At 41.5% G+C, this 22,888-nt stretch overlaps 1 protein-coding gene across 1 annotated transcript in view; it reads left to right on the top strand.

The window, feature by feature from the left end:
• CAPN1 (calpain 1) overlaps window positions 1–18,122 on the top strand; it is a 54,289-nt gene extending 36,167 nt beyond the window's left edge. The window contains exons 8-23 of the mRNA XM_073351855.1: window positions 1,651–1,734; window positions 3,400–3,485; window positions 4,723–4,797; window positions 6,255–6,415; window positions 7,119–7,294; window positions 7,811–7,822; window positions 8,835–9,046; window positions 9,763–9,802; window positions 10,635–10,700; window positions 12,990–13,047; window positions 13,479–13,543; window positions 13,797–13,865; window positions 14,139–14,217; window positions 15,034–15,150; window positions 15,943–16,001; window positions 16,873–18,122. Coding sequence (XP_073207956.1) covers window positions 1,651–1,734; window positions 3,400–3,485; window positions 4,723–4,797; window positions 6,255–6,415; window positions 7,119–7,294; window positions 7,811–7,822; window positions 8,835–9,046; window positions 9,763–9,802; window positions 10,635–10,700; window positions 12,990–13,047; window positions 13,479–13,543; window positions 13,797–13,865; window positions 14,139–14,217; window positions 15,034–15,150; window positions 15,943–16,001; window positions 16,873–16,899 — 1,386 coding nt within the window. The 3' untranslated portion in view covers window positions 16,900–18,122. The remainder of the gene's footprint in view (window positions 1–1,650; window positions 1,735–3,399; window positions 3,486–4,722; window positions 4,798–6,254; window positions 6,416–7,118; window positions 7,295–7,810; window positions 7,823–8,834; window positions 9,047–9,762; window positions 9,803–10,634; window positions 10,701–12,989; window positions 13,048–13,478; window positions 13,544–13,796; window positions 13,866–14,138; window positions 14,218–15,033; window positions 15,151–15,942; window positions 16,002–16,872) is intronic.
• Window positions 18,123–22,888: the final 4,766 nt, after the last annotated feature.

Raw genomic sequence — 22,888 nt, 5'->3', positions numbered from 1 at the left:
TCAGGCTTGACAAAGCCCTGGCTGGGATGATTTAATTGGGGATTGGTCCTGCTTTGAGCAGGGGGTTGGACTAGATGACCTCCTGAGGTCCCTTCCAACCCTGATATTCTATGATTCTATGATTCTTTTTGCTCACAGTACCAAGAGTACTCATTAGACTGCACTCCTAACCCAAAAATCTCCCCCGAGGGTCAGCCACCGTGTTTTCAGCTGCTCCGTTAGACTGTCTTCCTCTCTTTCTTTCTTGTCTGTTGCACCTTCTCCCCCACACACATCCTCACCCAAACGGCAAGACTACCCTACAAAATTAAGGTTTCAGAGGAGCAGCCGTGTTAGTCTGTATTTGCAAAAAGAACAGGAGGACTTGTGGCACCTTAGAAACTAACCAATTTATTTGAGCATAAGCTTTCGTGAGCTACAGCTCACTTCATTCACTGAATGCATCCGATGAAGTGAGCTGTAGCTCACGAAAGCTTATGCTCAAATAAATTGGTTAGTCTCTAAGGTGCCACAAGTACTTCTTTTCTTTCTACAAAATTAAGTTGATCTCCATTACATCAGCGTACAGCCACCGCAGTAGTTAAATAGCTTTTGCATATGCACATTATCTTCTGTGTGTCGGCGGTGTGCATCTTCACCAGGAGTGCTTGCACTGATTTAACTGTCCGTGTGGGGCATTGTGGATCTGCTTCTGAAATGCAGGAACAGTCGGCGTAAGCAACACAGTGTCTACACTGACACTCTGTCAACCTAACTGTAATGAATTAAGTGCTACACCTCTCACGGACGTGCAGTTATTAAGTTGGTGTAGTGGGTGAGTAACATCGGTGGGACATGCGTTTTAGTGTAGATGCTTGGAGTTAGGTCAATGTAAGCTGCCTTACATCAATCTAACTCTGTAGTGTAGACCAAAGCTAAGATGGGGCTTATGTTTACAGTTGTTAATTGAAGGATGAGTTCAGTCTCAATCCCATAACAATGCTTCACCCAGCTCATAACACTATAAAGTTTCAAGAGTATCTGCATTCATTTTAAAAGATTTTATAAATGACTTAGAAAAGACTAGAAGAATGTTTCTCAATCAGTGGGTCATGACCCCCAAGGGTGTCATGAAAGTCAATCCAGGGGCATTGTACAGTGTTGAATATTTTATTACAATCTAAAGAAAAGAAAACCTTGCTTTCTCATTCTCTGCACACTCTTAACATCCAAGTCAGTTATTCTGTCAACCTCTGAAAACACACCCAAACCAACTATACGGGCTTATAATTAATAATTTTTTTACTCTTTTTTAGTAAATATGGGGGGGGGCGGGGGTTGGAAAATTTTTTGACTTTGAATGAAGGGTCACCAACCTAAAAAAGTTGAGAAACACTGCACTACAGCAACAGGGAGAGAGCAAGGCTGCACATCCAAAAAAACCATGCTGTTGCTTAGGCACCACAGTGATGGTTGCATTGTAAAAACCTGAACAAAATAAAACAGTGGCATGGTGGCTCATTTGTACGTGTTCAGCTGTGGTCCTCGCATGAACTGGGGTTTACTGTGTGTGTAGAAGCTAAGTATGAGTTAATATGTCTTTTCTTTTAGGGACAGAGGTGAAGCCAATATCAACTTTAACATGTATTCTTGTGTGCTTTTTAAACGTAGATTACCAGTGCTTTTGACATGGAGGCTGTAACATTTAAAAAGCTGGTGAAGGGTCATGCCTATTCGGTAACAGGAGCCAAACAGGTACAGTCTTCACTCCCTTGAAGAGTTTGAAGAGAGGGAATGTTGTGCAGTAGTTAGAACAGGGAATCAGGTCTCCTGGGTTCTATTCCCAATTCTGTCGCTGTGTGACCTTGCAAAAGTCACTTCACTTGAGCCTGCCCAGCTATATAGTAGGAACAATAATATCTTAGACACTCATGTCCTGGGATTTAAATCATGAATGTTTGAGAGTCTCAGATATAAAGCAGTCTGAAAAGACAAAATATGTTGTGTGTTGTCTGGAGGGATTTTCAAGACCTTCAGAAAGAATCATAACTGCAGTGTTTATCGTGGGGTTGTAGGGCTAGGTAGTAAGTCAAACAGAAGAGGAGTGGGTGCAGTACACTGGCAGATCCATGTTTCATTGCCTACCTCATTGCCCACCCCATCCCAAGTGGTTCTGCTGTAGCAGGTCTTTGTGACACAACCACCTCGCATTTATCTTGTTACAAGTTTGTGACTTTGCAGAAAATAAGTGGAGTTCTTTTTTTTTTTTTCCTGTCTGATGTAATTGGGTGACCATCAACTATTGCTTAAATCCCATGAGACAGAGCAGGATTGGCACATTAACACACTTTCTCCAGTTTTGTTTTACCCATGCCCTCTGCAGCAATTAGATGCCCTGGTAGTTTTAAGGGAATGTGTCAGGTTAAAAATAATAAATCTGCAATAAAAACCTATACCCTTGAACCAGCAACTCACTTTTTTTAAACTACCACTTTAAAGTCTCTGCATGATTTAGTATTTTGTAGTTGAGCCTTAAAAATAAGGCAACCTTTTTTGTTTGTTTGTTCATTTGTAATATTGGGTTGTCACTTGTGACAGATTTCACACAATGTACAAATCATAGATTCATAGATATTAAGGTCAGACCATTATGATAATCTAGTCTGACCTGCACAACGCAGGCCACAGAATCTCACCCACCCACTCCTGCGATAAACCTCTCACCTATGTCTGAGCTATTGAAGTCCTCAAATCGTGGTTTAAAGACTGCAAGGAGCAGAGAATCCATGTGTTAACACTTTTGGATTACTAAAGTCGAAAGAATTTTAAAATCTCATATACTTCTTGATGCCTATATGTGATTCACCAAGACTGTGAAACTAGACTGGTCAGTTTTAAAGCACAATGCTACCTGCTATGTATGGCTTCTAAACATCTGCAGAGAAATATCTATATCTGAGGATACCTGAAAATGCCCCTTTAAAACACTGTCTGCAATAGAATCAGAACCTTATTAGCTATAATGATGTTTAAATATGACTGTAGCTAGTAAGGTCCTGATACCATTGTGGCTAGGGCCTTAATTAATGGAGCACAGTGGCATGTATGCACACAGTTCTTGGTCATAAGAAATAATTTTCTCACTATCTGATCTATTTTAGGTTTTTTCCTATAGCATTCATCCCAATAGTATCCAAATTCTGCACAACAGTTTCTGCAGAGTGAAAAAGTTGTTTTCATTTAAAGCTAATCACAGTTTTTCTTCCTCAGAGCACTCTCATGTTAAAAGCTAGTTATGTTTTTCTCCTCTCTATCGTAGTCTTTTGCATGACAATTCTTTGTGCACCTGGCTGTAAGGCATAAATACTACAGAAAGCCAGTGTTATTGTATCTCTAACTGGATATCTGTGGTGATTACAGATTAACTTCCGAGGACGGAATGTTAATCTAATTCGAATGCGAAACCCATGGGGAGAGGTGGAATGGACTGGAGCCTGGAGTGATAAGTAAGGATCAATTCCTTTTTATACAGATTTTGAAGATCATAAGGGCTGGAACTAGGGGTGCTGCGGATGCTGCCACAGCCCCTGGTTTGAACTGGTTTCCATCATATACAGGGTTTACAGTTTGGTTCAATGGCTCTCAGCACCCCCACTACACAAATTGTTCCAGCGCCCATGCTGAAGATTGGAGGGGGAAAATAATAAATAAAATTTATTCTTGGTGGAAGGTGTCAGCTCGACAGGTCTAGACACTGAACTTCCACAGCATAGGTTAGGTACCAGTCAATCTTCCCACACACAACCCTTGCTAGCATATCTCCACTCTGACTTAAAAGGAAGATCTGAAGTTGAGGGTAGTTCAGTCCTTGTACACTGCTGCAGCTGGCAAAAAGGGAACCAAATAGTGCCAACTAGGATAATAATAAATGAGATGTAGATATCTTCCCACTAGGAATTGGACTGCAGATGTATCAATTCACTTCCTATAGGCTCTCATTGCTTAGAAATCAAGGTGATAAGGACCTTGGATAAATGGCAAATAGCTGTCAGAAAGGAACTGCTTCTAGTCATTACCAATCTGTTTCAGAACTAGTGACCTAGAGGTAAAAGGCTCTATCTATTGCAAATTTGTTCAGTCCCCAGCATGTACATTTAACAAATAAATTAAAAATCCCAAGACAAAGCATTCCACTGCACACACAATTCTTCCCCTATGGAGAGGATGAGAGACAGAATGAACCGTGTGTGACAGATGTTAGTCAGATATTATGGTGATGAGGATGATATATGAACCTATTACATACACCACACATAATATTAATGATCAATGAGTTCTGAGTTTTCCAGTGATACGTTACATGTCACCCTTTGGGTGAATATCCTAATAACGTGTCACCTGGCAGTGGGGTACTCTTAGGGTCACACCTGTATAAAACAGAATTATTTTGGTTGGATCCTACACCCAATTTGTGGAATTGGAAATAAACTGCTGAGCAACAGCACAGGAACTGCTTGGAATACAAACCACATGTGTCTACAGCCAGTAATGATAATATTTTTCTTACTAATGAGCAGTGTGGGATGATAATGTTGCCCACAATGGGCCAAATTCAGCACTGTTGTAACTGGCATAGCTCCAACAGGTCAGTGGAGTTGCACCTCCTTCTTTCAGAATTTAATTTACTGTGAGTTGTTCAAGCTGTAGGACTCACGGCATGTATGAACTGCTTCACCCCTGCAGCTCTTCTGAGTGGAACGTGGTGGACCCATCTGTGGGACAGCAGCTAAGGATTAAAATGGAAGATGGGGAATTCTGGTAAGTGGAAAGCACAGTTTGCACTAACCCTTATTTTACTCTCGTGTGACCAAGTTAAAAGGGGTTTTAAATATGCACAAATAAGCTGAGATTCTGTGTTTTTTTAAATTTGTCTTAAGTGGTATTTTTACCAGTGAAAACCCATGCTACATGAAGCAAATGTTTGAAAATGTTTTTGCTGCAAATGGATCTCAGTGCTGTCTGGAATCAGTTTTGTGCTTTTTTGGAGAGTGGCACTCAGCTAACCATGAAGTCAGTTTGGAAAAACACCAAAACAGATTGGTCTTTGCAGCTGAAAATAATATTCCCACCCACCTGCTCCCCTACCAAAAAGAAAAAAGAAAAAAAAATCCACCGTGAACTCAATTGGGCTGATCTTCAGCTGGCATAAATCAGGGAAATTCAACTGAAGATAATGAAGTTAGACTGATTTATACCATCTGAGGATCTGGCCCTCTAAATTTCTTTTATATATTGTTTAGATGTTATAGAGTATTATTATTTTTTACTTGTATTCCCATAAAGCCTAGGAGCCCTACTCATGGACCAGGACTCCATTGTACTAGGTACTGTACAAACAACAAAAAGATGGCCCCTACCTGTGAGAGCTTAGAATCTCAACATAGGACAAGAGACAACGGATGGATATAACAGATCAAAGTGTGGGTGGGGAGGTACAAGGAAACAATGAGTAGTGCTGTTGGTTTTCACCAATCATTATAAAAAGATTTTGAAAAGGCTTGGACTCCTTTGCTGTGGGATTTTTAATAAGAAGTAAATCCAAAATATAAGATCTTGGATTCACTATAGCCGGGAATTATTACCATACAAGCAAGGAATAAAAGGCATGAATTGGTGAAGGATCAGGGTAGAACAAAAAGATCTCTATTCTTTGTGAGGCTGTCGAAAGCTTTGATATCTACATAAAACATGATCATCAAATGCATCATGGGTCTTGAGGATAGAGCTGATTAGGAATTTTTCAGTGAAACGTTTGTTCACCAAAAAATGCAGATTTGTTGAAACCGAAGCTGTTTGTGAAACAGGGCAATTTATACAAATTTCCTGACTCAAAATATGTTAAGGAAAAAGTTTTGAAATTGTGAAAATGAAACATTCCAACATTGTCAAAAGAAAAATCTACTTTTCTGGTCTGAGATGATTTTATTTAGAAATCTAAGCTAACTAGAACTTTAAAAAATCTAAATCAAAATGTTTTGGAATTACCAAAAAGAAATATTTTGTTTGACCTGAGCTGAATTTTTTTTTGTTTGTTTTTCAGTTTGTGAAAATATGATTGAATTTTATCCTGATTTGGGATGAAAAACATTTTGCGCACTCAAAAATGTACATGGGATAGGAAAACCGCTTCACACCCAGCTCAACTTGAGAGAAACTTTTGCGGTAGTTTCTCTGACTGACACCTGTGTGAGCTCACTGGATTTCTTTCTCCTTAGGATGTCCTTCCAAGATTTTTTGAGAGAGTTCACACGGCTGGAGATCTGTAACCTTACTCCAGATGCACTGAAAGCACGCAAGTTCCGCAAGTGGAACTCAACACTCTATGATGGCACCTGGAGACGGGGGAGCACAGCTGGAGGCTGCAGGAATTTTCCAGGTAAGGTATATGGTCCAGTGTGCTAGTTGTAGTGCTAACCCACCCAGAACACCTGATTTTATCAAACTAGCCTGATGCTGGCTGTTAAAACACTTTTACACTGAGACATAACAATTTCACTGCTCCCTGAGGAAATGTTTGTAGTTTACTGAGCATACCCGCTGCAGAGACCCATGTTAACGAGGAAAGCTCATTTTTAGGTGTATATTTGCTGAACTACACTTTTGCGATCAATTTAAACTATGAATGAGTGAAAACTTTGATTACCATGAATAGTGGTCTATCCATTTCCAGTGACTGTTTTGTACTGGGGTGGTCAGGTTTTCATCGCATTCAGGGACTAACAGACTCTTGGCTCAAAGGGTAAATCTACAGTGTGTGTGACTGCAGCTTGTGTAAATAAACCCAACCTAGCTTGGGTACCAATGGTACTGAAGCCATGGCATGCTGGGCCTCAACATAGGGTGTATAAACTCACCCAGAACCCTAGGCTATTACTTGGGCAGCTAGCCCATACTGCCATGGCTTTATTGCTAACAGTGCCCAAGCTAGATATGTTAAAGCTATCTTAAGTATGTCTACATGATGATCCACAGTCACGCCCCGTGATTGCAGTGCAGACATACCCTATACCTTAAAACAACCAGGAATATGTAAGGATAGCTTGTTGTTTAATTTATTCCTTTCTCTTCCTGCCCTTCAGCTACGTTCTGGATAAATCCTCAGTTTAAAATCCGACTGGAAGAGGTGGATGATAATGATGATGACTACAGCAGAGAATCGGGCTGCAGCTTTCTCCTGGCACTCATGCAGAAGCACCGTCGCAGGGAAAGGCAATATGGGAAGGACATGGAGACCATTGGCTTTGCTGTCTATGAGGTAACTATGGGCTCTGTAACAATCCGTGCTCTCAGAGATCCGTAGCTTCTGGTTAGCACAACCTCCTTGTCTCTCTCCCCTCTGAGAATAACAGTTCTTTATAAGATTAATAGGCTCAGTTGCATATAATTAGCCTTCAAATGTTAGCTCATTGTGGAGCTGCCTCTGTACCTTGGATGAATTAACCTGTCACCCCAGCTTGTTGGGGCAGCAGGGCTTCCTAATAGGAACAGCAGTATGGGGAGTAGGGAGGGGAAGGTGACCTAGGGCTTCAAGGATGGGTGCCCCTGAACACCATGTATACTTCATTGCAATGACACAAGAGAAGTAAGAGATGTGAGGGGAAACCATTGCTTAAACTCTGATCCAAGCATAAATACTTGAAATGGTAATTATAGGAATGCAGAAGATGACTGGCTAAGTAAATAACTAAATATAGATGTTATCTTTTTCCTGTTGGCTAACAGAACATTAGTTTCATTGTAACTTACTGACTTCTAATTTGTATCTCTAAAGGTTCCTCCTGAGGTATGTATGGAAATTCTTTCATCAGATACCAACTATAGGTAATGCATATTTAAATCAATCCTTTTGGTAGGGATAACCTTGCATGATGATGCATAATGTGGCTTCACTTTGGATTCAGACACTTCTTCATTTAGAAATGATCAAGGTGGCTCCAAGGCTTTTATTTTGTATCCATCCCAGACAATCTGAGTTCTTTGATATTCATCCAGATCATGGTCTGAACAGCATGTCTTACTTTTATGGAATTTTTCATTCTTCTATTGACACACCATTAACAGGAACTGATGTACTGTAATGACATTTTGTGTGTGTGTGAGTTTTCTAAGGTCCTATTTTTATTCTAAATATCTCTTAGGTACTTATATTGCTTCTATCACTGTAGTATATGAGCACCTCCAAATCCTTAATCATTATACCACTATGAGGTAGGGAAGTATCCCTGTTTTACAAATGGAGAACTATGGCACAGAGAGTCTAAGTGACTTGCCCAAAGTCATACAGGAGGTCTGGCAGAGCAGGGTCTTGAACTCAGGACTCCTAAGTCCTCAGCTATTACCCTGACCACTGGACCATCCTTTCTCTTTAATGTTATCCTTTCTGCTTCCTGGGTTGGACCATCCTATATTTGTTTTAAGAAGGAGGGGCACAGTTCCCATCAGAGCCCATTAACACTGCTCTTGAGTTAGCCAAAGGAATGCGATGCAGTTCTCAGACCCTGCAGGCTGGGAATATGGGAACCTGAGGTTTGATTCAATGTGTGGCAGCCATTACATTTATTTTCACTCATTATTTGAGCAGGAAAACCTATGTGGCACAGAGGCAAAATGCCAATGTCTTGACCAGTGTGCTTCCAAAGGACCCTCTGCCTTTTTCCAGGGATCTTCCTTATCTTTTATTATGGTACTATTTAAACATCGTGGTTGGCTAGACCTTTGTACTGGGCCTTTAGCAGCCTGTGTGGAGCAGAAGATTTGCCAGCTCGTGGCGGTGACTATATGTCTCTCTCTGGCAGTTTGTAGGCCAGTCTGCAGTTCACCTGAAACGAGATTTCTTCCTGGCGAATGCCTCACGAGCCCGCTCGGAGCAGTTCATAAACCTTCGTGAAGTCAGCACACGCTTCAAGTTGCCTCCAGGGGAGTATATTGTTGTGCCTTCCACCTTCGAACCTAACAAGGAAGGAGATTTTGTCCTCAGGGTCTTCTCAGAGAAAAAAGCTGGAACTGAGTAAGTCTCAAGGCTCATCTTTGATTATGGCAGGTGTTTTGTGTGAACTAGTAGCTGTTTCCCAGGAATTAGGTCCCAGAGGAGAGTGGGAAGAATCATGTCCAGTACCACTACCACCGCTGGCATCCCCATACTTGCTTTTTCTAACTGATGCTAGCCTATGAGGGCTTTCCAATATAGGGGAAACTTTAATAATGTCAGGGCCCTTTCACAGGACTGCAGTTAGTACACGAGTGTGGGATTTTATTCATGTATCTCTATTATCAGGTTTTTGTAATCTTTGGGAACTTTTGTTCCCAAGCTTCGTATTTTTCTCTCTCTGACTGATTGTGAAGAAGGAATGTGTCACAAACTTACTTATTCTAGATCAGCCAAGGCCTGTAGTCCATGTGGCTGTGGAAACCAATATGTAGGAGATGTGATGGTTGGAAAAAGAGAGGGCTGATACAATGGATAGTATTGTGTCCTGCTATGCTAGAGATCCTGCATTAGAGCCTTTCATCTATTTCCCTGGACCCATAAGGGTTTGGGGCTGCCAAACATTACTGAAACATAGGTACCAGCCTCTCTTGCACCCAGAAACTTGTCCCCTGAGAACTAATGTATAGCATTTATACATGCTCACACAATATTGTGGCCACACAGTACCTCCTCTCTTGCCACAAGGGTTTTGCTATTTTGATTCCTTCATGGACATTTTGTCTGTGTTTCTGCAGGGAGATGGATGATCAGATCCAGGCTAATCTTCCAGATGAAGTAAGAACCCCTTATCCACTAACCTCTGCAAGAGCAGAGACTAAGGATTCCTTTTTGAGGTTTAAGACCACTCAGAGTTCTAGCACAGTCACTTGGTTTCAATTCACAGCCTGTGGCTATGTTCCGAGAGCTCTGTTCATATAGTCATCATAAGAGGCTCCTCCTGTTTCCTTACATTCTTCTGATAACTTTTTAAAATTATTTTCTTTCCATGCTAATAAACTGCATGCCAATGCTTGCCCTTTTCAGTAGAATAGGCAGCTAGAAAGTGTTGTTTCCTTGCATAAGAAGCCAGAGATCCATCTCTTGCAGTGCCATATCCTTAACTAGCTACTATGGCTCTATCCATGTAGTACAACTTCTGAGGCTGACTCAACCTAGCTGTCATGTAACCAGAGGCCTGAACAGCAGAAGATCTGTGTTGAACGCAGATTTTTACCTACTATAGTTCCCCATCCCTATGCAACATGTCTCTGCTCTCTGGGGAAACTGGACTTGTGTAAGAGTTCTGATTTAGTGGTGCTAAGGTATTGCTCGAGTGACCTAAACCTAACTCCCTCAGGAGCTAAATGCATTATTTTTACTGCACAACCCCTCCCCTCCTGGTTTAAGGAGTGAGAAGCAGAATGTGGGATTCAAATACTCAAATGTGGGATTCTACTGCTTGGCTATTGTTGCCATGATATCTTTACTACTTCTGTATTCTCCTGTCCAGCCATGGGCTCACAACAGATTTCCTGAGATAAATATTTCCTTGCTGCATGCCTTTCATGGGCTGTGTACTTTACTCTTCTGAGAAGTAGCCAATCAAAAGTTTGTTCTCTTTCCTCAGAAAGTGCTTTCTGAAAGTGAGATTGATGACAGTTTCAAGCAACTTTTCAAGCAGCTCGCTGGAGCGGTAAGTGTGCTGTTCTTACTGAGTTAAGATGAAGGGGCAAGTATATGTCAAACCTGCTAACTTTGAAGGAGGTGTAGCTGCAGCTCTTATTCCTTTGGCGATGGGTGGAAAAGCAACGTGTATAAAGAAAAATCTATCTACTATCTACATAGTGGTCCCATTGAGGAGTCCCTACTTATTACAATATCATTTTCTAAGCAGCTGGAGCAAGTGTAACCTTGATTTATGTGTTCCCAAGTAAGAGTTTAAAGATAAGAAATAGAACCAAACTGCACTCATTCAGTTTGATCCTCCAGAGCAGTTACAGATAATTTAATTTATTGGAGGACTGTGAATGACACAATGAGTGATAGAATTAAAGATTTCATTTAAAATAAAATAATTAATTGAAGCAAACAGGCATTACAATATAACCGTACACTGCCTTTATGCGCACATTCCAAGATGAAATGGTGCATCCAGAGATGATCAATCCCTGGATGAGAAGAAGGGGAATATAATCTTCTCTCTAATGGTATCTTAATGGTGAATGAGTGCACTAATATAAAATTAGCATACTACTGTTTTTATCATGAATTGTAACAACATCCGTTAATTAATTAAGTCTACCTTTTACCATATCTATATTTCCACTACCATATTTAATCTTCTGTACCCCCAAACTGAATGTCTTTTACTCATTGGCTATAAATATCAAACATCATTCTAATTATCATTTGCGTCAATGCAGTTTCAACAGTTACCAATATTCCAAACCACCCAAAAATTTTCTTACAACACCTGCTAAAATCAGTTAAAACAAAAACATATTTACTACTGGACCATAATTTGTCTCTAACTTGCCTCTGAATTGTCTCACTTTACTTCACTTATATTTTACTAGGCCTTATTATTATCAAGCCCAAATTTTAGGCCCCAAAACCAGTTCTTTACTTACATTTTAATCTAACATATACAAGCATCATCTCTACACAAGATGAAATGCTTTCCAATTATTCAGCAAAATGAGCTGGCTGTATTGTTTGTCCTTTTTCAGATTTAGGACACTTGAGGTGTGAATCGTCTAATTCTAAATCTTTTCTCCCCATACCATACCTTAGTCCAGCTGCTAGACTAATATTTTGCTTCACATGATGTAAGAATATAAGTATGATTAGGCCTCAGTAGCTGACTGGATTACCTCCAAAGAAAAATGAGGTTCTATGCGAAATGGTGTTGACTATCTTTTTAGGTGACAGTTTTCCAACTGCGTCATTACTGAATTAATGCCTCCCTGTGGTAGCGGGAGGGAGCACTGCTGCTGGACGTTTTGCCTTGACAGTTTATGATAATTAAAGTTGAACATGAGCTCCCTGTGTGATGCAGTAGCTAAGACAGCAAACACAGTCTTTGGATATATAAGCAAGGTAATATAAAGTAGGAGAAAGGAGGCGGCATTACCTCTGTACATGGCATTAGTGAGACCACTCTGGTATCCAAATTTCAAAAAGCTTGTTGAACAATTGGGAAAAAGGTACAGAAAAGAGCTACAAGAACAATTCAAGGTATGGAAAACATAACCTTCGTGTCGGAGACGTAAGAAGCTCAGTCTATGTAGTTTACTCAAGAGAAGAATGAAAAGTGACTTTTTATTGTATTCCACAAGTAAATATATGGGGAAGAGATTTCTGAAAATAGACAGCTCTTTAATTTAGCAGAAAAGACACAATGAGATCCAGTGACTGGAAGCTGAAGGTAGACAAATCCAGATTAGAAATAAAGGGTCATTTTTAACAGTGAGGGAAATTAATCACTAGAATAATTTAGCTAGGAATGTGGTGGATTCTTCATCACCTGAAGTCTTCAAATCAAGACTGGATATCTTTCTAAAAGATTTGCTATAGCTCAAGTAGAAGTTATGGGTTAAATGCAGAAATTATTGGGTGAGACTCTCCATCTTATGCTTTGCAGAAGGTCAGAGTAAGTCCCTCCTGGCCTTTAAATCTATGAATCTCAAGACACTGACTTCTCACAGAAATATAGAGGGTTTGGCCCAAGTCATTTTAGCCAAATTCCAATTCTGCCTCTAAAACGTCTCCGGAAGTTTCAGTTGGCTAGCATATTCTTCACTTCCCATCCTAAACTAATGTGTGGTGTTGCTATGCACTGTTACTTGCTGACACAATTCATATAATAAATGTGGCTGCATCTTAGCCATGGGTGGTTCTGTACATAATTTGTACATCAATGTAATCACTTTGAGGTGAGAGACACTATAGAAATGCAGTATTATTTCTTCGGTTCTTCCAGGATATGGAAATCAGTGTCTCAGAACTGCAGACTATCCTCAACAAAATCATAAGTAAACGTAAGTAATGGGATAACCAGCTGACCTATTAATGTCATAGTCTGAATCTGGGTATTTCTTGTCAGTCTCTGTAATCCAGCGTACCATGCGGCTCTCTGCTTGAAGTAGTTCTAGCAATCTGATGCACCCAGACTGGTAGCTGTAGCTTGGGCACTGGCATTCTTTTTTGAGTATCAGTGTTGTACCAGTATATGAGACAGAATCAATATATTTCTCTCTTCCACCGGCTGGAAGCAGTCTCATTATCTACTAGCAGAGGATGGAAATGAAAATAATTATTGCCTCACTCCTTCATTAAGGTTGCATTCTTACAAGAAATCTAAAAAAACCCCTCAAGTGTTTGTAACGAGGGTGCTAGCTTTTCACACAGTGCATTATAAACAACTCTGCTATGTGCCTTACCTTTGCCCCCTCTTTGCTTTAAATTCCAGATAAAGACCTCCGGACTAAAGGGTTCAGTACTGAGTCATGCCGAAGTATGGTGAACCTCATGGATGTATCCTCCTTCTGCATCTTTGTTACATGCAAGTGACTTCCTGGCCCTTTGGGTTGTGTCATGCCTGTAAGAAGTAGACCGGTCATGAGGGGATTTTTTTTAAGATTAAGTAAAAATGACATAGCTGCCAGGGTGCTAGTGTTTAGTGGAGACTTTGGTTGGTTTCTTCTTGGGGTGTGATGGGAGAGGAAGTTCCTCTTCAGGAAGTACAATAGCTTATAAACATTTCTCCTTAATAATTTTTCCTGAATAGAGAGATGGAAATGGGAAATTAGGACTGGTGGAATTCAACATCCTCTGGAACAAAATTAGGAGTTACCTGGTAGGTGAAGTTGCTATTGATCCCCTGCTTCCTTTAGCTTATCCATATCAATGACAGAGAATTTCTGATGTCACCTGAAAATGCTCTGGTACCAGCACTGACAATTCGGTACTTTTTTTATTCAGCCTTTGTTGTTCGTGTACACAGCAATGTGGTATCTTTGCACATTTTCAGTAGACTGTGTGACTCTGTTTATTACAGTCCATGAGATTGCTGACCCCACTTCAGGAGTATCCAGTACCCTTATGTGTCCTTTTTTGTTTTTTTGTTAAGGCTGTCTTTAGGAAGTTTGATTTAGACAAGTCTGGATGCATGAGCGCCTATGAAATGCGAATGGCGCTAGAGTCTGCAGGTGATGTATCACATTCTATGATGGAGTTAACTTACTGCCTTCCATTTAATTCATTTGTCAGTTAATTCATAATCATTTCCATCAGAAACCAAACAAATACCACTTGTACCCTTTATTCCAACCACGATGGAACCAAGATTTTGATAGGTTTGTCCAGATAATCCATCTAGGCACTGTAGAAAAATGATCAAACAGTTGTATGATAGGTTAAAATTCTGAGTAAAGCCAAAGAAGAGAGCTCCAGTAAGATCTATGCAACTCTGCTTTAGATGTAGCTGACCTAAGTGCTACTGTGCTCTGTACAAGAAATTATGTGCCCTCTTGTGGTTGCACAGAAAACCACAGTAGTTGCTTGTTACAATCCAAAATGACAAGATTTGATTGGTAGTAGCAAAGAATAATCATACTGGATCAGATCAGTGGTCTATCTAACAGTCTATCCTATTTCGAACAGTGCCCATACAAGCTGCTTCAGAAATCCTGTAGTTATGGAGTAACCTGCCCACAGAGAAAGTTTCTTCCTAACCCCTCTTGGCTAATGTCCTACAACATAAATATTTATATCCCTTCCAAAACTCTGGGTTTTTTTAATCCTTACTATAACCCAGGATATTCTAGTTATCCATATAAATGGCCAATCCTTTTTTGAATCAAGCTAAATTCTTGGCCTCAGTGATGAATAAACAGATCTCTCTATACATACAAGACTTTCCAACACTGGTCTGTTTACTCCATGTAATACCTGTTTGCCTGAAATCAAATGGTATAATGCTGTTTTAACTTGCTTGACTTTTTAATATAGTAATGTTTTGACAGGCTTTAAACTGAACAAGAAACTGTATGAATTGATCATCACCCGTTATTCGGAGCCTGACTTGGCTGTTGACTTCGATAACTTTGTGTGCTGTTTAGTACGACTTGAAACCATGTTCAGTAAGTACAAATTTCTGAAAGTATTTTTATGTTTCTAACGTGTTGTTTCTTACCATGTGGGTAAGAATTTCCTATTATGGTACTATACAGATATTTTTGTGTACAACCCAGCTGGAAATCAGACTCTAACCTACTCACATTTAAAATATTTTCTTGATCTGTGCCAGCTCATGAAGTTTGGGTACTAATGCCCATGGTATCAGGTAACCCATTTGGTGGTGACAGTGAGTATTTTCCCAACAGTCAGCATTTTGCGTTGGCTCTATTCAAACTCTTGACCATGAGCCATTGGTTGATGGTGCTACTCACGGAATATTTAATAACTGTTGTAAAGCTATTTATTGGGATTAGCAGACTATCAACGAGGGTAGATGGCAGAAGGCAGGGATAATATGCAGGACAGAGATGGAGAGATTACTAGTTGAAGCATCTGTTAGTAATTTTATTGCAAATACCAGCACCACAGTTTATTTTTTAACCCCGTCTTTATTTCGATTTGAAAGGGCTGGGCCCCCTACCTTTATTCTGTTGGTAGCAAGAATTGTACATGAGTTTCATTCAATGGATTCTGATGCAATGTTGGATTAAAACGCAGTAAAGGGAAGGTAAACGTTCTCCAGCAGGTTTTCTTGGTGAAGTGGTACGTATTCCATTTGGAGAGAATTCAGAGGTATACTACTTTCTATAGGAGGTCTGAGAAATACCCAGAGGCATAAAAGTTTTTAAATGGTGCAATTAAAAAATAATAATTACAAAACATTCCCCTCTTCCCCCCTTTCCCCATCTTTGTAGGGTTTTTTCAATCTCTGGACACAGATAAAGATGGAATTGTCACTTTCGACTTATTTAAGGTACATACTTTTTTTCCTCCTCCTGGTTTGCGTGGGTCTCTTACTTCCCATAGCTGGCCCTCTGGAGTAGATATTAACACCTCCCATGTTAGTCTTGCTCCTCCCCTTGCTCATTATTCTATGAGTCATAAGAAAAATAATTACAATTCACTACACATTCAGCCACAAAAGAGGTAGTGATAGTGTTCTCCAGTATTTAGTGCAAATGATAGAGAATCAGGATTTCTTGGTTCTGTCCCAGCTCTCTCACGAATTTTGGGCATAATAATATGCCTCAGTTTGTCCATCTCTAGCAAAAATACCTACCTCATACAGGTGTTATGAGGCTTTGAATTTATTAATACTTACTACTACAACTACTAATTTGTGGTCCTTGATGAAAGTGGCTATGGATATGCAATTATAATTAATTACTAATCTGTAAATTTGTCTCAAACACCAATTTGCCCCCCAAGTGTTCCCATAAACTACTTCGGTTTTTAATACAAACTGGTAGGTTTACCAAGACTTTTTGATTTATTTTATCCCAGCAGAGTAATGCTGTCAGCTAGTGGTCTCCTCATCTGGGGCCTGATCTAAAGACCACTTTTAATAGAGGTCATTCCACTGCTTTCAATGGATTTTGGAGCATGCCCTTAGGTGGATATGAAAGTAGAGTCTGAAAGGCTTGGAGCAAGAAGAGGGCATAGACACATACTTTTGTTGTACAAACAAACATGTTATGCTATACATGCTTTGGCGCTTTCCTTCCTTTAGATGTAGTACAAAGAAATGTACACTGATTCCTTGTTAATATGGTAATGGTTTCAGGTGGAAATGGAGATGCAGGTTCCTGGAGATGATACACATTCTCTTTCTTTCTCCTCTGCAGTGGTTACAGCTAACCATGTTTGCTTGAAGAAGAAAAGGAGCCACTCCCACCCAGCTATTCAGCTTTCTTCCCCATGTAATCTCAGCTGCAAGTGCCTTTGCCTTGGGATAAGGGGGAGGGGGGATTTCTCCTCCTCCTTGCTGCCTCTACTCCTTGCCCCACACCTACAGAAGCCTCACTTTGGACAAAGGGACCCCACGCCTAAGCATGGACATAATCTTATCAGTTCCTAGACTTATGCCTGGTTGTCTTGTCCTTGGAAGCCTTTCTGCACCTTCCCTCAGGCAGATAAAGCCGTGCTGTTTTTAATTTTTAGTGCAACATTTTGGTGAGAAACTGCAGGACACAGTGTCAAAGCCACATATGGGCCTTCTCATTCAATTATGTGCTTATTTTTTTTAAATGGATAAGTACGTCTGATGATGCCAATGGGGGATGATGTAGAGCCCACCATGCAGAGTATCCTAGAAAAGCTGCTGCTTTCCAGAGGTCACATTTTCTAGGCTTCTTCTCTGCCCTTTGCTTTTTGGATTTGTTCTTGATTGCTTTGTTAGTGAAGACTCTAACTGAAGTGCTAAATATTACAATGTGCCACGGCAACCTCTTTCCCTCAACCCACTCCCTTCCTGTCCTTGTATTACTGGTCTTTACTCTCCACTCTTCTCTCCTCACCCACCCCCAGAACTTCCGTTTCAGGCTCTGGCTTTTTGGTTTTCAATTTCCTGAGACAGACTCCAAAAGGATTAGGTCTGTATTTGCAGGTCTCTTTAAATGAGCCCTGTTCCATGCTCTCTTTACATTTGAGAATATACATGAGAGAGGGACAGTGAGAAAGGGCCCAGCGAACTGGCAATGTGTGAACCTCATTCATGGTGCACTGTGAAAAGCCTTCACCTTGAGATGGTTGACCTGGTATTTCTTGAGCCTCAAGACTACAATAGCCAAACACCTTTCACCTATTTCACCTTTGCCTTTTCACACTTCTGGTGTACTTATCCAAGCTTAAAGTGGCATGAACACTCTCCAAAGCCTTCCCTCTCTGAGGTCAAAATGTTCTGGTCATTTGCTATTTTTTATATTCCTGTATGTGATAAGGGGATTTTGAGGTGATTAGCATGCTTATTTAACATTGCCAGAAGAATCAATATCAGGGATTATGTTATACACACATATTGAGTAGTTTTATTTTGTATTACAGAAACCGAATGTTTTAATGCCAAAAATAAATTTTAAAAATATTATTAAAACCATTTTCTCTGTGGTTTATTCCTTTCTGTTCATTTGAAAAATTCAGCCATCCTGTCATTTTGGGTTGTTAGCTTAGCGCATATACACAAGGCTCCAATACAAAGCAAAACATAAACTCTATATCCAAGTTTCTCTGGTTCAGGCTGGACTTACGTGGTTATGTGCCAAGGTCTGGGCCAGCAATCCGTCTGCAGAGAGAAATACTAACTGGCACTCTGAATTGTGGAGTTAAAGCTAAGGTGTAAAATATATTGAATCTGAGAAGCCAAATAGTGTGTTGAATTAAAAAAAAAAAGTGTGCCTACTTTCCACTCATGTTGAAAATAGAATACTTTAAAAATCAATTCTAGCATTCTGATTATACTACTGGAAACCCGGGGGCAGATAGTCATCAAGTATAAATTGTTTATAGCTCCACTGAGGTCATGAATTTGGAACTATGACAATTACGACCCTATAACAATTTACATCAGATGAAGCTCTGCCTCAAACAGATTAGTATTAGCTTGGGAGACAGAAAATGGGATAATTTGGATTATTGCCTACAATAATTTTACTAGTAAAATTTGTTCCAGGTGAGCCTTGAGTGGGTCTGACAGTTATAAAAAGCCAGTCAGCTGCGAACCACAGAGGCTTTCATCTTGCAGGATTCTCTGAGTAGTTACTACAACACCTGAGGAAGCTCTTAGAAAGAAGGTAATATGGATGGTGAGCATTCAGCAGTTGTTACCTGCATAGAATGTGCCATGTTTGTCTTTCTTCCACAGAACAGAAGCAACTTTGTCTGTAAAAAGTGCAAGCTGGTCTCCATATTGGAAGAGAAGGTTCAAGGTCTGGAGAAACAAGAATCAACCCTACATTGCATAAGAGAAACTGAAGATTTCCTGGACAGATGTCAGGATATGCTTCTACGGACACAACATTCTGAAAATTCAGTGTAGGCTGCGCAGCAGGGACAGAAGGACGGTTGTGGCGGTTCAATACAAGACAGGACACGGCTTTAGGCAAGCAAGCAGGCTGGTCTGCTGACGGGATTGCCCCTGTCAGCTTTTCCACCTCTCTTTTATTTCTCTCCCCCCTGCGCATTACATACCCCAGCCGACCGCAAAAGGCATCAACAAAGGAAATAATATGACTTTGATTAATATTCCTATTTACTAGCCTCTGTCTACTACAATCTTTGTTCTCAGGCCTTGAGCTTAGGCCGAGGAAGCTTCCCACGGTTGATGTCCTTATTTTGACTTCCCAGATGGTCCATGTTTCCATGGTCCATGTCCTTGGACAGAGCAGAGCAATGTGTGCATTGCTCCTACACAACAGTCAGGGTGTGCCCAGACTGTTTCCAGGTGCATGAACGTTACATGAACCCTTCAGACGGTGAAGGAATTTGGCAGCATGTGACCTCCAGAAGAAGAATGGGGAGTGTCCATCTACCAGCAATGCAGATACAGGTAAGCAACCATTTTCATGTTCTTTCCACAAGTAGTAATGCGGAGAGTGGACTAGATGATACATCTGAGGGAAGGGAGCAGAAGGAGACTCTGCCGATTGGAAGGCATGAGATGCACTGTCCGAGGGATGCGGGTTCCACGACCACCGCTGCCAAGAGAAAGAAGCGGGCGGGGTGGTGGTCAGGGACTCCCTCCTCAAGGGGACTGAGTCATCTATCTGCTGCCCTGACCGGGAAAACTGAGACGTCTGCTGCTTGCCAGGAACTAGGATTCACAATGTGACGGAGAGACTGCCGAGACTCTTCAAGCCCTCGGATCGCTACCCCTTCCTGCTTCTCCACATGGGCACCAATGATACTGCCAAGAATGACCTTGAACGGATCACTGCAGACTACGTGGCTCTGGGAAGAAGGATAAAGGAGTTTGAGGCGCAAGTAGTGTTCTCGTCCATCCTTCCTGTGGAAGGAAAAGGCCCAGGTACAGATCATCGAATCGTGGAAGTCAACGAATAGCTATGCAGGTGGTGTTGGAGAGAAGGCTTTGGATTCTTTGACCATGGGATGGTGTTCCAAGAAGGAGAAGTGCTAGGCAGAGATGGGCTCCACCTAACCAAGAGAGGGAAGAGCATCTTCGCAAGCAGGCTGGCTAACCTAGTGAGGAGGGCTTTAAACTAGGTTCACCGGGGGAAGGAGACCAAAGTCCTGAGGTAAGTGGGGAAGTGGGATACCGGGAGGAAGCACAAGCAGGAGAGCACAAGAGGGGAGGGCTCCTGCCTCATACTGTGAAAGTGGGACAATCAGCGAGTTATTTTAAGTGCATAAACACAAATGCAAGAAGCCTGGGAAACAAGCAGGGAGAACTGGAAGTCCTGGCACAGTCAAGGAATTATGATGTGATTGGAACAACAGAGACTTGGTGGGATAACTCACATGACTGGAGTACTGTCATGGATGGATATAAACTGTTCAGGAAGGACAGACAGGGTAGAAAAGGTGGCGGAGTTGCATTGTATGTAAGAGAGCAGTATGACTGCTCAGAGGTCCAGTATGAAACTGCAGAAAAACCTGAGAGTCTCTGGATTAAGTTGAGAAGTGTGAGCAACAAGAGTGATGTCCTGATGGGAGTCTGTTATAGACTACGAGACCAGGGGGATGAGGTGGACGAGGCTTTCTTCCGGCAACTAACGGAAGTTATTAGATCGCAGGCTCTGGTTCTCATTGGGAGACTTCAATCACCCTGATATCCGCTGGGAGAGCAATACAGCGGTGCACAGACAATCCAAGAAGTTTTTGGAAAGTGTAGGGGACAATTTCCTGGTGCAAGTGCTGGAGGAACCAACTAGGGGCAGAGCTCTTCTTGACCTGCTGCTCACAAACCGGGAAGAATTAGTAGGGGAAGAAAAAGTGGATGAGAACCTGGGAGGCAGTGACCATGAGGTGGTCGAGTTCAGGATCCTGACACAAGGAAGAAAGGTGAGCAGCAGAATACAGACCCTGGACTTCAGAAAAGCAGACTTTGACTCCCTCAGGGAACTGATGGGCAGGATCCCCTGGGAGAATAACATGAGGGGGAAAGGAGTCCTGGAGAGCTGGCTGTATTTTAAAGAATCCTTATTGAGGTTACAGGAACAAACCTTCCCAATGTGTATAAAGAATAGTACATATGGCAGGCGACCAGCTTGGCTTAACAGTGAAATCCTTGCTGATCTTAAACACAAAAGAGAAGCTTACAAGAAGTGGAAGATTGGACAAATGACCAGGGAGGAGTATAAAGTGTGGAGTGAAATCAGGAAGGCCAAATCACACTTGGAGTTGCAGCTAGCAAGAGATGTTAAGAGTAACAAGAAGGGTTTCTTCAGGTATATTAGCAACAAGAAGAAAATCAAGGAAAGTGCGGGCCCCTTACTGAATGAAGGAGGCAACCTAGTGACAGAGGATGTGGAAAAAGCTAATGTACTCTGAAGAGTTCATGTTTAGCTATTCCACCTGGAAGCAGGCAGGGCACACCCTGACTGTTTTGTAAAAGCAATGCACACATTGCTCTATCCAAGGACAAGGGCTAGATATGAACCATAAGAACTTGATTGTTGGGACAGCAACTGTGGGAGGCTTTCTTAGCCTGGGCTCAAGGCCTGAGAACCAGGATTGTAGTAAATAAAGGATGGTAACTAAGTATATTAATCAACGTCATACATTCCTTTGTGTAGCAGTGTGTAATGCTTAGGGGGGAGAAATATAATAAAAGGAGAAGGTGGAAGGCAGGGGTGGCAGAACAGCCCATCTCCGCTGACCAGCCTGCTTGCTTGCATAAAGCTGTGTTCTGTCTAATCATTGAACCGCCACAGTACTCAATGCTTTTTTTGCCTCTGTCTTCACGAACAAGGTCAGCTCCCAGACTACTGCACTGGGCAGCACAGCATGGTGAGGAGGTGACCAGCCCTTTGTGGAGAAAGAAGTGGTTTGGGACTATTTAGAAAAGCTGGACGAGCACAAGTTCATGGAGCCGGATGCGCTGCATCCCGAGAGTGCTAAAGGAGTTGGCGGATGTGATTGCAGAGCCATTGGCCATTATCTTTGAAAACTCATGGTGATTGGGGGAAGTCCTGGACAACTGGAAAAAGGCTAACGTAGTGCCCATCTTTAAAAAAGGGAAGAAGGAGGGGGACTCACCTCAGTCCCCGGAAAAATCATGGAGCAGGTCCTCAAGGAATCAATTCTGAAGCACTTAGAGGAGAGGAAAGTGATCAGGAACAGTCCGCATGGATTCACCAAGGGCAAGTCATGCCTGACTAATCTAATTGCCTTCTATGACGAGATAACTTGCTCTGTGGATGAGGGGAAAGCAGTGGACGTGTAATTCCTTGACTTTAGCAAAGCTTTTGATACGGTCTCCCACAGTATTCTTGCCAGCAAGTTAAAGAAGTATGGGCTGGATGAATGGACTATAAGGTGGAGAGATCGCCAGGCTCAACGGGTAGTGACCAATGGCTCCATGTCTAGTTGGCAGCCGGTATCAAGCGGAGTGTCCCAAAGGGTCGGTCCTAGGGCCAGTTTTGTTCAATATCTTCATTAATGATCTGGAGGATGGCGTGGACTGCACCCTCAGCAAGTTTGCAGATGACACTAAACTGGGAGGAGTGGTAGATATGCTGGAGGGTAGGGATAGGATACAGAGGGACCTAGGCTATGTCTACACTACGAAATTAGGTCAAATTTATAGAAGTCGGTTTTGTAGAAAGCATTTTTATACAGTCGATTGTGTGTGTCCCCACACAAATGCTCTAACTGCATTTAGTCGGCATTTAGTCGGCAGAGTGC

Source organism: Lepidochelys kempii, chromosome 7 (genome assembly GCF_965140265.1).
Source record: "Lepidochelys kempii isolate rLepKem1 chromosome 7, rLepKem1.hap2, whole genome shotgun sequence".
NCBI classification, from domain to species: Eukaryota; Metazoa; Chordata; order Testudines; family Cheloniidae; genus Lepidochelys; species Lepidochelys kempii.
The sequence above is the reverse complement of the archived record's forward strand: the minus strand, read 5'-3'. Positions and strand labels throughout refer to the sequence as shown.